We start from the raw sequence: 15632 nt of genomic DNA on the forward strand, positions 1-15632 counted from the left end.
AAAGCTTCTTTAAACATCACATTACAAAACAAGAGGAAGACTTTTAGAGTAATGATGGTCTGGAGGTTCTGAAATTTTGCCCTCTTTCCAATTAATAACCTAAGTGTTATAGCAAAAGGATCATAGCTGTTTCTTCAGGAAGACTAAAAACATTGTTCAGAAAAGGTGAGGATATGTGGTAAGTTACTATGGAATTTCTTAGTTATAAATATTCCTCCTTCCAGCTCCATATTCGATTGACCTTTTCCCAAACACCTTACATTTGATTTAAAGCACTGTCAAGATAAGAATTTGTATCTTCTATATCACCAAAAATTTCTAACCAAAAAAACCTTCTGTCTTCACACAATTTTTCTTACAGTTTCATAAAATGTCCTGAAAAATGTACAATATAGTAAAATGCTTATATATTTTTAAATAAAATAAGCCACTCAAACTGCTAATTTTACTAGAACAAGAATAATATTTTGTCTTTAAAACAGCATCAGAAGGCAAGGACAGAACAGAGATGAGCAATGTCTTATTTACTATTTAGACAACACTAAATTCATTTAACCAAAAAGTATCTTTTAGGCAAATGATGGATGTACTGCCCTAGCAAACTTGTGCTCAATAGAAGATAAAGAATATGAAGCTTTTACCTGAGTGTCTATGGGAAGCCATGGCTCAGAGACCAAGTTCAGGAGCAGTACCTAGACCAGTCCTCCCTGTACCCCAGCTGATAAGGCTCTGGCTCATTTGTGAACATACATTTAAGGGGAAGCGGCTAACACAAAAATAACCGAGAGCAGATGGCCCACCCCTCCCCAGAGGATCACAACCTTAATCCCACTAGAAAATTCTTAACCATTTTAGGTGATCCAAGGGAGAAGAATAGAACCCAGTAAAAATACCAAACACTACATATAAATACCTGTGGGGCTACTCAGCATCCAAATTAGCTCCAGAGCCAGAGAGGCCACATAGAAAGTCATCCCTGTACCGGAATAAAATTTGGACTAAGCTCTGGCATAGCTTAACACTGAGCCACCCTTGTTAACCCATTTTATATGCCTAAAGAGCTTGTATTTGGCCCTACAAAGAATTCATTTTTGTGCCATTAATAATAAAACTAACTATAAGAGATAGACTTAGGTTACCAGTATAATTGAAAGGAATTAGACAGTATGAATATAGAGACCACAGGCATTATCTATGTCCTCCTTGGTATGTACCAGATTAGCAGAATTACTGAAAAGAACAATTCTAGCCACACATCTTCTTAGTGTCAGACAGAGCGAGGCAGAATAGAGACAAACACCCCTATACCCGCTATGTACACAAGGAAGAGACTTTGTCCCACAAATGAAATATCTTGCTTTTCACTGCAGGGACAATAAAAGTAAAAATATGGATGGAAATGATAATGGCAACCTATCATGCTGTAACAGCTCAACAGGCCATATGATGGCTGGAGGTTGGTCACTAGGAACAAACTCTAGGAAAAGCCACAGGATGGCTGTAAGGCCCTCGATGACCCCCTGGTCCTGTTCCTTCTCTGGCCCTATCCCTGCCCCCCCCCGCCCCCGCCCCTACGCTGTCGCTCCCTTCAACTACAGCCTCATTGGCCTCAGAGCTATCCCCTGCACCCTCCAGACACGCCCCACCTCAGGGTCTCAACACTGATTCCCTCAGCCCTAAGCCTCTCCAGTTGCTCCTCTGCTTCATGTGTCTAACCTCATTTGTAACAGCTCTTACCTTTCATAGCTGCCCTTTTCTTTGCTCTGAAACTCAGAGACCATTTGTGGAGAAAGAATTCCAGCTTTGCTTTCATTTGGATCTTGCATGAGATTGCCCCTTGGGTGGTTCTGGCGGGGCTCCCTTGTTTTACTCTGACAGATATGCCCTGAATTGTGACATTTAAGCATATGTCTTATTTGACCAACCTATTCAAAATTGTAACCATGCTCCCTGCCCTAGTGTTTCCTACCCCCTTCCTCAATTTGTTCCCACAATTATTTGTTGAAAAAATAATTAAAAGAAGCAAAAAGTGTTAATCAAGCCTCATATAAAATCAAAACTTAGTCCCACCTGGAACCCTAAAAATGGCTTTGGCCACTGGAGTTCAAGGAAGGCAGCTAACCTGCACTCTCCAACAGGCCCTGGGCTTTCCAATGGCACTTATTTGGGCGTAGTACCTTATAGACAGTCTCGTCTAGTGCATGTCATTGATTTTGTCCTATTCATACATCTCCCTTAACAGGGTGAGGGCTGGGAATATGCTTTACTTGTCTTCCTATTCCCAGCACATAGCAGGTAAGCAATACAAGCTTCATGGATAAATGTGTTTCATAATTCTTATGCTCTTCAAACGTTTAGTGAAAAATTAATCTAAAAGACAGCTGAAATTGTCAGGATCTCCTAGTTAGCTGAAAAAAATGGCCTAACAATAAAAGCCAACATGTTAAAGGCAAATTGCATGATAATGTAAAAAAATAAGCCTGGGAAAAGAAGGGAAATGACACTGCTCTCCCTCATGACTCTCTAGCCTCTTTCTTATCCAGCCTGATTGCATTATAGCTGGGAGGCTGGCCAGTCTAAACAATACCACGCCCCTAAAATAAACTTCAACTTTCCACCCTGAGGAAATTCTCTATCTTATTAGATGATTAACCTCTATGAACCCCAAATTTTAGATTTCACTGAGGTATATTTTTAGGTAGTGCCAAGGTATTTTTATGTCTCTCTTGTAGTGCTGTGAACAATAAAAGTAGAGTGCCAAATGCTTTCCTCTAAGAAGTCAATTCTAGTTTCAAGCCATGCATCAAGAGGTATATTCTTTTAGCAAGTGTGGTGGTTCCAGCCATCTGATCATTTTGAAAAGTAACAACCGAATATGGACAGAGTGACTGCCTTATGAGGTTAGCAAATCAACATAAATCTATTTTTTGCCTGAAACACAAGAGAAAACACAAAAATAAGAGCATTACTTCCTGACAATTAATTAAGTCAACTACACCAAGTCAGTGTGAGCTGGGAGCTTGGCCCTACAACAATGGCACTTATTCTATATGCAATTTACTTCAACCAGGTTAAGTCGGCCTTCCTAAAAACTTCCTGAAGCATGACCACAGCCTGCTCTTACATTTATCCCCATGCCCATGTCCTCAAATCACAAAACCACAACTTTCACAAAACCAAAACACAAAAGGCCCTTTGTGAGGTGAAACACAATTTTTCAGTAAGAATAGCTGGTAAGTTTGCCCTGTCTTGGATCAGTAGTTCAGAAACCTTGCTGGTTATTTAGCACACACCCAAACAATCACCGGTTTCATTAGCATCTGAGCCAACTTCATTACACATTAACAGTATGATGTTAATAATATCCTTAATAATCACTGTACGGTTTACAAAGCACCTTTGTATACTGTTGGTGGAGCTGTCTGGTGTTTGATTAACAACTCTCTTCAGTGTCACATTTCAGACCTTTTAGTCTTTCACACTCCAGTGTACATCAGGATGATTTTTTAGTGAGTGTTAGGCATCAAAAGTCCTAAGCTCCCTCTTGCATATGATCCTCTGAGAACCATTTACTTCAGAGGTTATATACACATTCTTGTCTTCCAACAACTCAGCAGTTACATTTTAACCCACCCTTGGGCCCCACCTGTAGATGATACCACCCCATCCATCTATGTATTTTATAAGATGAATACTTAAGGAACAGTTGTTCTACTATGTGGTGCAGGGTATTTTGCTGTTCACAGAGAGTAAGACACCGTACTTCTTTCCAAGTGTACCAAGATCAATATACAAATAACTGTCAGGCAAGGCAGAGCATGAGATAAAAAGTGGTATTTATATTTAGGTTTATCACAGGCAGCAATCACAAAAGGTTTGGGGGGTTCAGACAAGACTTGGTGAATGTGATAATATTGGACCTGGTCCCTGAAGAATGGGTAAGACTTTTAGCCCAAGGAGAAGAGGAGAGAGAATTCCAAGAAAAAGTACAGTGTGAGCAAAGGTATGAGAACAAAGGGGCTGCTCCAGAAGCAGGACACAGACCAGCATAGGAGCACACCAAGCTACAAAGGAAGGGAAAGCCAGAGTGTGAAGGGCCTTTTTGCAATTGGTGCAAGGGAAGGGTGAGATTAGGATAATGCAAGCTGTAATAAGAAGGGTGGATCCTGGAGAAGAAAGTCTGGTAGCAGGGAGAGTCAAGAAGGTATTGCAGTTGTCCAGATGAGACGTAAGGGAGGACTGAATGAATGGGAGCAACAATGGCAATGGGCATGGAAAGGAAAGAAGTGTTGTAAGGGCCACTGTGGGGCAGGACTGACAGGACAGGTTTGATGTACTGAAGGGGAAGGAGGTGGTGATCCCTCTTATTCGGTGATTCTGGGTGATCAGGGAAATAATAGGGAATCTGAGAGGTGGCACTGGTGGGGGGAAGAGTGGTGCTTTATAATGAGGTTCTTCTGAAATGTCAATAACTAAACCCCTTTAATGGGATCCAAGTTGTCAAGTCAAGAGAGAAATAGGGCTGCGGGTGAGGTTATGGTGGAATCACATTTGTGGAGATTCTCCCACTGCAATCTAATCCCAGCCTCTCTACCTCAGTAACACCACGGGGAGGATCAGACTTCCAAAGTTTAAAGTGGTTCAATCTAAGAGTGAAATGCAGAAAATTCAGTGGCCTAGTTGGCCCATGCCTCAAAAGTTCTTAGTTCACAGCTTGGCTTGTGGTCACCCTTCTCCCTTAATTATATTTTTCGTTTACCAAAGAAATTTCCAAATGCAAATTTTCTTCAGATAATTACTGGCCATTGGTCATGGCAAAGGCAAGAGGCTGATGACAATCTGGAATGGAATCTTTGTGGGTTTATCAGTGTCTGATTTCCATTTGTTTTTACATTATTCTTCTCCTCATGCCTACTATTAATAAATTAATACACTGCAAGTTTTTCCTCAACATAACTTTGTCATACTACTAGTCCCTTCGCCAACAATTTTACTGAGTGACTCCAACTACGAGATTAGGCATCTAGTCATGTACTATGATATGATGGGATCCGATGCTGAGCTCTCCCAAGTATTTCTTGTCCTATGTGCTCTTGCCATCTCATGTTCCTGTCAATCTTTAGGGTGGGAAGAGTACTTTTTCTTACTGACTAATCAAATTTTGCAAAGTCACTCTTAAATGTCACAATTCAGGGCATATCTGTCAGAGTAAAACAAGGGAGCCCCACTAGAACCACCCAAAGGACAATCTCATGCAAGATCCAAATGAAAACAAAGCTGGAATTCTTCCTCCCCAAATGGTCTCTAAGTTTCAGAGCAAAGAAAAGGGCAGCTTTGAAAGGGTAAGAGCTGTTACAAATGAGGTTAAACACATGAAACAGAGAACTCTGCAAATCGCAAAGCACCTTGAAAATGCTAATTTATTCCAGTAAAGACATGTTCATTTCACAATTAACCAGGGTTTAAAAGGTTTCTTTGTAATATTCACACAGAGATTAAGAATTCAAACGTGTACCATGGCATTTGCCACTTGATTTTTGGAAATTTCATCCCATGATGATTCATAACAGTTTCAAATGTCTCCAGTCCTCAAAGTCAGACCCTTCCTATATTGCTATGAGACTCACCAAGATGTATGAACTATCCCACCCATATCCTACAGATATGTTTATGGGCCTCTAACCAGAAATCACCATCAGAACAACACTGAACAAATGACTTTCAAAGCAAGCCACTATATGATCTCAGGGTTTTTTTTACAAAAATAAAGTGGCACTTAAGAAAGAAGATATAGCACCTAAGGGAAATAATGAACAACATAAGCTGAAGAACAGGAACAGACCCAGCGACAGGGAAGCATCGACCAGACTGTCAAACCTCAGAGAGGAGGCAGGGGAGGGTGGGGGAAAGGGGGAATGATCAACCAAAGACTTGTATGCATACATATAAGCCTAACCAGTGGTCATGGACAACAGGGGGGTGGGGGCATACGTGGGGAGGGGTTCAGGATGGGAATCAGGGGATGAGGACAATTATGTGATACCATAACCAATAAAGAAATTTAAAAAACTAAAATAAAATAAAAAAGTAAGAAGATACAGAGAAAAATGATAGAAGAAACAGAAAACAGAGAGTTTTAGGAGGAAATATATAATACACATACAGAATCTCAGATCAAGGGAAAATGAATGTATCAGGAACCTGAGAAGCTGGTAGGGATAAATCTGTCATGTTTTAGGTGTTAAAATTCTCTTCCAGTCTATTTCTACCACCCACTTGTGATATATCTGTTTTATTTCCATGTTGCCATGTGCCATGACTCAAAACACCCTTTCAATTATGCTAAGTCCTGGCATTCACCAAGCCCACCTGTTGTGGACATTTCAAGCCTCTGATAGATGCTTGAGGGCTAAATGTGCATTACACTAGTCTATGATTTACCAAGTAGATTAATATCCATTAACAGGAAAGAAAACAGCAAATCAAATCAGCTTTGATCTCTTTATTCTTTTTTTAAACCTTTATTGTTGAGGGTAGTACAGACATCCCCCCTTTTCCCCCCACTGCCCTCTCCAACTGGTTCCCACCCTGCCCTAAGCCTTAACAACCCTATTGACTCTGTCCATAGGTAATGCATATAAATTATTTGGTTAATCTCTTCCCACCTCCCTCCCCCATTCTCTCTGAGGTCCCTCAGTCTGTTCCATGTTTCCATGCCTCTGGTTCTATTTAATTCATCAATTTATTTTGTTCATTAAATTCCTTGTTCATTTATTTTGATTTTTAGATTCAATTGTTGATAAATATGCACTTATTGCCATTTTATTGTTCCTATTTTTATCTTTTATTTCTTCTCCTTTTTTCTCTTTTTCTTCAAAAATACCCTTTAACATTTCATGTAACACTGGTTTGGTGGTGGTGAACTCCTTTAGCTTTTCCTTGTCTGGAAAGTTCTTTATCAGACCTTCAATTCTAAATGATAGCTTTGCTAGGTAGACTAATCTTGGTTGTAGGTCCTTGCTTTTAATCACATTGAATATTTCTTGCCACTCCCTTCTGGCCTGCAAAGTTTCTGTTGAGAAACCAGCTGAAAGTCATATTCGCACTCCCTTGTAGGTAACTGCTTTTCTTTTGCTGCTTTTCAAATTCTGTCTTTAACCCTTGGCATTTTAATTATGATGTGACTTGGTGTGGGCCTCTTTGGGTTCCTCTTGTATGGGACTCTCTGCACTTCCTGGACTTGTATGTCTATTTCTTTCCCAAGGTAAGAAAAGTTTGTTATTATTTTTTTCAAATAGGTTTTCGATTCATTACTCCCTCTCTTCTCCTTCTGTCACCCCCGTGAGACAAATGTTGGTACACTTGAAGTTGTCCCAGAGGCTCCTTACACTATCTTCTTATCTTTGGATTCTTTTTTCTCCTTGCTGTTCTTATTGGTGTTTTTGCTTTCTTAATTCCAAATTCTTGATTTGATTCTCAGTGTCCTCTACTGTTGATCCCCATGTAAATTATTCTTTACTTCAGTTAGTGTATGTTTCATTTCTGACTGGTCTGTTTTTATGTTGTTGATATTCTCACTAAGTTCCTTAAAATTCTCACTAAGTCCCTTGAGCATCCTTATAACCATTGTTTTGAACTCAAAGGTCCCTTTACTGGGGTGGAATTGCAGAACCAACTGGTCTGTAGGCTGCACACAATATCGCACTGGCCATTAATCTACCGCTGTTTTCACATAATAGTGCCTGTCCTCGCAAACAGAATAGCTCTTTCCACAGAAAGTTATTCATGTTTGCTTTCTCAGCCATGAATCACTGCGGACCACCACCCTCCTGGAGCCTCCTTGAGTATCTGCTTCAAATCTAGATTGAGACACTGCTCAGGCAAACAAATAATGGCCCTTGGAGAAAACATGGCATTTTTATGTTTTCTTGCTTTCATTTCATTTAGTTCTTTTTCTGGAGATTTCTTCTGTTCTTTAATTTATGACATGTTGTCTCTGCATTTTGACTGCTTCCCTGTGTTTGTTTCTATGTATTAGGTAGATCGGCTATGTCTCCCAGACTTGGTAGATTGGCCTTGTGTGGTAGGTGTCGTGTAAGCCCAGTGGCTCAGCCTCCCCAGTCACCTGAGCTGGGCACTCTAGGTGCACCCTGTGTGATCTATGTGCACTGTCCTATTGTAGTTGAGCCTTGATTTATGTTGGAATCACTAGGAGGGATTGAACCTCAGGCCAATCAGTTTCAAAGATCAGCTGCATGGATCCCGGGTCCGGGTGAGGCCGTGTGCCCCTGGATCCGGGTGAGGCTGGGTCCCGGGTCCGGGTGAAGCTGGGTCCCGGGTCTGGGTGAGGCCGTGCACCCCTGGGTCCGGGTGAGGCTGGGTCCCGGGTCCGGGAGAGGCCATGCGCCCCTGGGTCCGGGTGAGGCTGGATCCTGGGACCGGGTGAGGCCATGCGCCCCTGGATCCGGGTGAGGCTGGGTCCCTGGTCTGGGTGAGGCCACGCGCCCCTGGGTCTGGGTGAAGCCATGCCCCTGGGTCCGGGCAAGACCAAACCAGAGGGAGTCGGACCTGCATTACCACCATTTGTCCACCATCCAGAGCTGAAAAGTCAGTGCTGACATGTACACATAAGGAACTGGTGGACATTGAAATTGGGTCTCAAAAGAACTGTTGGTCCAGAAAGAAACTCACTACAGACTGAATCATTTGCCTGTCAGCATAACTATTATTGCTCGTCTCACATTCGGTTCTTATAAGTATATTTCTAGTAACACATGATGTCACTCATCTAGGGGAAATGATGAACAACATAGACTGATGAACAAGAACAGACCCAGAAACAAGGAGGCATCAATCGGACTGTCGGGCCTCAGAAGGAGGGTAGGGGAGGGTGAGGGGAGGGGGGAGAGATCAACCAAAGGACTTGTGTGCATGCATACGAGCCTAACCAATGGTTAAGGACAACAGGGGCCTGGGTGCATCCGTGGGGAGGGGTGTGGGATGGGAATGGGGGAATGAGGACAAATATGTGACACCTTAATCAATAAAGAAATGTAAAAATAAATAAATAAATAAATATAAAAAATAAAAAATTCAAAAAAAAAAAAAAAAAAGATCAGCTGAATAGCTGCTGTGCAGGAGTCAACCTTATGGAGCAGTGGGGCTTGCTCACCAAATCCACCCCTTGGGTGTGTTACTTGTGGAGGTAGTAAGGTTGTAATCCTGTGTGGTTGAAGCTGACCACCTGGTGCACTGGCTCTGGAGCCACCCAGGAGGTGTAAAGTCAACCTCTTCCTGTTCCCTGCCCAGGGCCACCCAGCATGGACTACAAAGCAATCAGTAGAAGGCTGCTACTTGTGTTGAACTTGGAGGTGCCCAGGAGAGGCAACCTGTAAACCAGGGTGGGCTGCTGCTAGTTCTGGGCCTGGGGCCACTTATTGAAAGGTATGGGGCTTGCGGATGCCAACTGCTGCTTGTTTGAGAGATTTTAGGAAAGTCCAAAGCATGAGGCAAGAGAGGCCAGTTGTATAGAAAAGCCACTGGAAATGGCTTGAATGAGCCTGTAAGTAGGGATGGGTGGGGTCTCAGGGAATCACCAGGGTAGAATGAAAAGTGAGAGTCAGGTTAATGGAGATTCAGATATGGCGCAGCCTGTCAGCTCTATGGCAGGGAGGGCTCAGGAAAGGAACACTGGCCTCTGCCAGTACTTCTGTCTTGGAGAAAACAGCTCTCTAGTTCTTGCCCTGATTCCAGACAAGTTAGTTCCTTCCCTAATATCTCAGGTTCCTTTCAAGCTGCTGCTCCAGCACTGGAACTCAGAGGGTCCATGCACGGTCCCTTTAAGAGGACCTGCCTGGGACTCCTGCAGCCTCCTTGTCACTCAGCCACAATCCCCACTGGTTTTTACAGTTACAAGTTGTGGGGACTTCTCTTCCTAGGACTGGAACCCTGGGATGGGGGCCTGGTGTAGGGCAAGGACCCCTTGATCCTCAGAGAACCTCCACAGCTAAGATAACCCTCCCAATTTTAAACTGGGACCAGTTGGTTCTGCAATTCCACCCCAGTCTCTGCTCCTCTTATCAGTCTCGATGTGCTTCTTCTTTAATTCTCTAGTGTTAGGACTTTAGTTCAGCTAGATTTCAGGTGGTTCTGAATGATGGTTGTTCTGTATTTTAGTTGTAAATTTTGATGTGGTTGTGGGAGGCGGCGAGTACCATTTACTTATACCACCATCTTCAATCTCTTTATTCTTTTTTTAATCTAAACTCTTTATTGTTTAAAGTATTACATATATCTCATCCCCCCACCCACATTGACCTCTCCCCAGCCACTCCCACCCCCAGCACATGCCCTTACTTCACTGCTGTCTGTATCCATTGCAATCTCTTTATTCTTAAAGTTCTAATGGAGATAGACTGCCTTGACCAGAGGTGTTATCATAGTACCTCATGAGCGCTGCACTTCTTAGGGAGATCTCAGCTAGTAACATAAAATCTGTCCTCATTTACCAAGGGGCCATAATGAATGTTGCCTTATTATGCACTTTTTAATTCCCAAAGAGGGGATAGCCCCATAATTCTGAGTAAAGGTTGGTGAAGGTGCACAGAAGTAGGAGTGGGAGCACAGGAAAAGGAAAGAGATAAAGCAGTGATCTGGGTGTCACTTAAAGTCTACATTCTGTTAGGCAATAGGGTTAATAGCAGGGGCAATCAGATTTCTAGAGGATTGAAAATACCTAAGGTGAAAGCCTCACTTGGTCCACATATGCCATGTTTTCTCCAAGGGCCATTATTTGTTTGCCTGAGCAGTGTCTCAATCTAGATTTGAAGCAGATACTCAAGGAGGATCCGGGAGGGTGGTGGTCCACAGTGATTCATGGCTGAGAAAGCAAACATGAATAACTTTCTGTGGAAAGAGCTATTCTGTTTGCGAGGACAGGCACTATTATGTGAAAACAGCGGTAGATTAATGGCCAGTGCGATATTGTGTGCAGCCTGCAGTGAGGTCACTGCCTGAAAAGGTAGCTTGTTTTTTTCTGTCAGTCTGTGCATAGTCAGGACATAATATAATGGGTGGGGTGTGTGAGTGTTTCCATCTTCATAAAGACTGCATAATGACAGAGATGAAAGTGATCTTAAGATTCCATCTAGTCCAAACACTGCATTTTACAGATGCAGAAACTATGACACAAAGATGGGAGAGAACTTGCTTCACTGTGTTAGGAGCAGCTCCAAGTCTAGAGCCTGGGTGACTGGACTTCCAAGGCACTATTCCTTGCACCATATCAAGCTGCTTCCAGCAAGGGCTCTTTACTCATGACAATGTAAAACCTAGGAATGCAGTTTATGGTAAATGGGGTTCATGGTCCCTTGACTTTGATAATCATCAGCAGAGGCTAGATCACAGACCTCAAGACTAAGGGACAGTTGTATGATTTGTCAGTGAACACTTGGCAGATTTTCTCATGCTACAGCAAATGTCAAGTCAAAGAGACCATAAACTTCAGCTGAGATAACTGGGAAATGGCAGTTGATACAGAGCAAAGACAGATAAGGACCAGGTTGATAGAGCAGAGGTTTTGCCTAAACAGCTGACACTCAAGGAGTATTGAGTGAGTGATTTCAAAGCTCTTAAAATCAAGCAATACATTCACCACACAAAGCAGCAAGTACATGAACAGAACAATAGGAACAAAAAAATCCATCAAATAGAACATAAAAAGGAGTCTGCAGCTAGCGAGGCAGAAGCTACCAAAGGTCATGCACTTGAAAAGATTACATCACATATACCTCAAATTCCAATGCTGCTTCTTCATTTTCAAGCAGTGTGATACTCAAAGAGAACAAATATGTGAATATGTACCTAGTGTAAATAAGACCAGATTTCCTAAGGTATGGAAAACTAAACAAAGAGTGACAGTTATTGTTGTATCCAATGGAGTTCAGATAAAATAGTTTCAATTCAATCATAGCTATTTTTTATTATTTCCATGAAATAAATTAAAAAGTCTTAATTTTATATAAGATTATTTGAACAACATTGTTCTATGACAAATAATATGGAATTTGCTCTGAGTTTAATATGGCTATATCTAATTTTTTTAAAGTTACAAGGGAATACAGTATGGTGGCTAAGGTCATGGACTCTGGAGCCAGAAGGTCTAGACTCTAATCCTGCCTCCAACCACTTATTGGTTGTGTGCAAGCAAGTGTTACTTGACTTCTCTGTGACTCAATTTGCTGACCTGTAGAATGAAGATAACAATAATATCTATATTAATTGGTTTTTTGGGAGAAATAAAGTAGTAAATATCTATAACATTTAGCACAGTAGCTGGCACAGAGTAAGCACAAAATGTTTTTATTCAATTACACTCTAAAAATATGGATGTCCCAAGCAGCAGATCTCTGCAAAAGAGTAATTTATCTTCAAGTTTACCAGTTCACAAAGGATATGTAGAGAAGAGGTAAGAGCTCACTCAGGATCTTAGCCAAGAGTCCAGCTGTAAGGGTTATGGGCCTGGGAATGCTTAGAGCACTAGAGAGCAATTATAAAAGTCCTAGTAGCTCAGAGGAATCAGCCTCTGGCAGCAGAACAGCCTAAAGAAGAGAGAGCAGTATATCCCACACAGATAAAGAGGGTTCAGGAACAGATTACAGAGATCTAGGGAGAACAAAACTCTGCTCTCTTGATCCTCTAGTGCAAATAAAAAGCATGTTAGCTCTAGGTCACCTTCTCAGTCTTGGGGTAATGAAGGCTCTTCTCTACATCCCTCCTATCAAGTAAGGGCCCAGTGAGTCCAAAGGATGATTAAACTTTCTAATATAAGAACAAGATCTAAAGTTGGCCTGAAGATCAATAGCAAAAAGAGGCTTACCTATACCATCAGAACAGTAGCTCCAGCCATAATGTAAGTCAGTTTTGTACTATGTGAGTTAATTCTGAATGAATGCCAAAAATGTGGATCTGAAAGAACCTGTCTTATTAGGCCACTTACAAGAAGGACTCAGCAGCTCTGGTGAGGTATGATTGCCTGTGGGGAGACAACTTCAGTGGTCACAGTAATGACTAAGGTCTCAGGGGTGGCAAACTAAAATATGCATTGTGTAACCCACTCCTGACCAAAGATACACTGTGGTCATGTCCACCCCAAGATGAATTCAATTTAAAGCACCAGAAGTTGGAAAAACTGTCAGAAGACTGGTATCTGACCAACCTGTAGACAGGCTATATGCTATAATGGCAGTTGTTCTGTTGGATAACAATCTACAATGACCCAGAACCTATCAACAGTTAGTGACTAGGGGAAGAGAAGCTGTATTATCCACTAATCTGACCCAAGGGTCCCAAAGCTAACCCACTATCAGGAAGGGCTCCTTAAACCCTGTGACTCATCTCAATCCAGAAGAACACAGAGAAGGGAACAGGGGCAGGTCACCAGCCCAGGGAGGCAGGACAGGGGCAGGGGTCCTGGGATCCGCTGTGGGGAGAGAAAGGACAGACTGGTCCAAAAGATTCTCTGAGGTTCCTTCAAAAGTCCCATAGCCTTCTCTCCTAGTGGCAGGATTTGGGGAAGGCTTGCAGCCACAACAGCTCAATCCCATATAATTCAAACTCCTTTAAAAATTCTATCAATTAGGACTTCATTTGGGGTACCAACAAAATGAAAAGATCACTGGTGTTAGTAAAAGCAGCTAAAGGATATGAAGTCCTCTGGAGTTATCAGCGATACTATTTTACAATCGAAGTATTTCTTAGGTAGAAATTTAAGTTGTTTGTTGTTTTATGTTTACAGTGAGACTTAGTTTACATGTTCATGACTTCACTTAGTTATTTTATAGTATATTCATAAAGTTGTGCAACTATCACCCCTATCTAATTCCAGAACATTTTCATCACCAAAAGAGAAACCCTGGACCTCTCCAGTAATCACTCCCTATCCCTCTCCCCTAGCCTCGGGCAACCACTAATCTACTTTCCATCTCTATGAATTTGCCTATTCCGAGTATTTCGTATAAATGGGATCATACAAGCTGTGATCTTTTGTGGCTGGCTTTTTAACTCAGCATAATGTTTTCAGGGTTTGTGCATGTTGTAGGTGTGTCAACATATTTTTATAGCTTAATAATACTCCATTGTATGGCTATACCACATTCTATTTTATTCACTCATCAGTTAATGGACATGAGTTGTTTCTACTTTTTAGTATTAATACTGTTATGAACATTCTTTTTTGTGTGGATTTATTCCTTTTCCCCCTTTTTATTAAATATATTACGGTGGCATGGTTAACAAAATTATACAGGTTTCAGGTATACAATCACACAACACATCATCTGTTCACTGTATTGTGTGTTCATCACCCAATGTGGATTTATTTCTTAAATGTTCCTCCCCTATCGCTGCCCAGACACCCACTTCCCCCTTCCATCAGTAACAAATGATACCAGTGTCTTCTTATGTTTCCAGAGATGCTGGGCATATAAGAAACGGGTAGCTATATACATTTTTCAAAAAAAACATAATGGTGATATACTACATACATACTTGTTTATACCCTACCTTTTCTACTTAATATAATTTAGAGAATTTTCCATGTTAGTACATAGAGACTTTCTACTTAGTAACCTGTACATAGCATTCAACTGTGTAGATATACCACAATTTAATCAGTCCTTTATTTACAGACATTTAAGTTGCTTATAGTCTGTTACTACAAACAATGCTGTAAGAAATACACAAAATTTAAAAAGATGGAAAGGACCAACTAAAAAAAAATGTAGTAAGTTGATTTAATCAGACTGCCTTCCTCTCACACCCAATAGGGTCAGCTACCCTAAAAGAACAGAGTTGTGAAATTTACAAGAGAGGGGAGTGAGAAAAGGGAAAAGGATAAAAGGACCTCAAGTGGATCAGGTAGCTCCCACCAAAGCTTACTGAAATGGCAGATTATTTTTGTTCATGCAGAGAATATGCCATCTGGAAATAGTAGGCCAACTATGCTAAGGTTACCCTCAGTTAATAAACCACCCAGACAGGAAGTGGCTTTTGATTCCAAGTCTAGTGCTCTTTGCACCAAACCACAATGCCTTGCCAATAAGTTACAAAACAATAAACTCAGTAAAACACTTATCCTGACAAAATGTACGTATGCTTATACAGTGAGGGATTGTGACAGATTAATGGCAATGAAGGATTTACCTCTCAAATTTTAGTGTTCATCATATCTTTAGGCTGAAAAGCTATAAAGTACATGTGGTGTTTGATTTTCAAATATTCATGTTATCTTTCTAATTTATTTTTTTTAAATGAAAGGTGGCTTCTCAGCTGGGGATTATAATGGAGCAACCTGAGCTGGGTACAAGTCCTTTAGGACTATTAGACTGGCAGCATGTCAATGATGCGTATCACCAACCAAGTGCACAGCTCTGATTCACAGGTCTGACCTTAACTGCCTGCTGGGAGAACAAAACACCACACTCGTTTGTTATAGAAACCTGTCATGGATTTTTCAACTCTATCTGTATCAGAGTTTTAAATTAACCCTGTAAGTGTTCCTTCTCTAAAACAGAAGAGTCTGCTTAATGTCTGTAGTCTCAAAATCAGTCTTTTCTGAAATGGGCACTTATTAT

At 41.3% G+C, this 15632-nt stretch overlaps 1 protein-coding gene across 8 annotated transcripts in view; it reads right to left on the bottom strand.

Annotated features, from left to right (window-relative positions):
• Window positions 1-15632, bottom strand: part of FHL1 (four and a half LIM domains 1) — a 72302-nt gene that overhangs the window by 11845 nt on the left and 44825 nt on the right. For 3 of the 8 annotated variants that reach the window (XM_008159138.3, XM_008159139.3, XM_008159136.3), the window contains exon 1: window positions 642-715. The exons of 2 other annotated variants lie outside the window; for them this stretch is intronic. In XM_008159138.3, coding sequence (XP_008157360.1) covers window positions 642-663 — 22 coding nt within the window. In that variant the 5' untranslated portion in view covers window positions 664-715. Of the gene's footprint in view, window positions 1-641; window positions 716-913; window positions 975-15632 lie in introns of those variants that run through there. 3 more of the 8 variants (XM_054728466.1, XM_054728270.1, XM_054728314.1) reach the window with 3 other exon arrangements.

This window comes from Eptesicus fuscus, chromosome 1, assembly GCF_027574615.1.
Source record: "Eptesicus fuscus isolate TK198812 chromosome 1, DD_ASM_mEF_20220401, whole genome shotgun sequence".
NCBI lineage: Eukaryota > Metazoa > Chordata > Mammalia > Chiroptera > Vespertilionidae > Eptesicus > Eptesicus fuscus.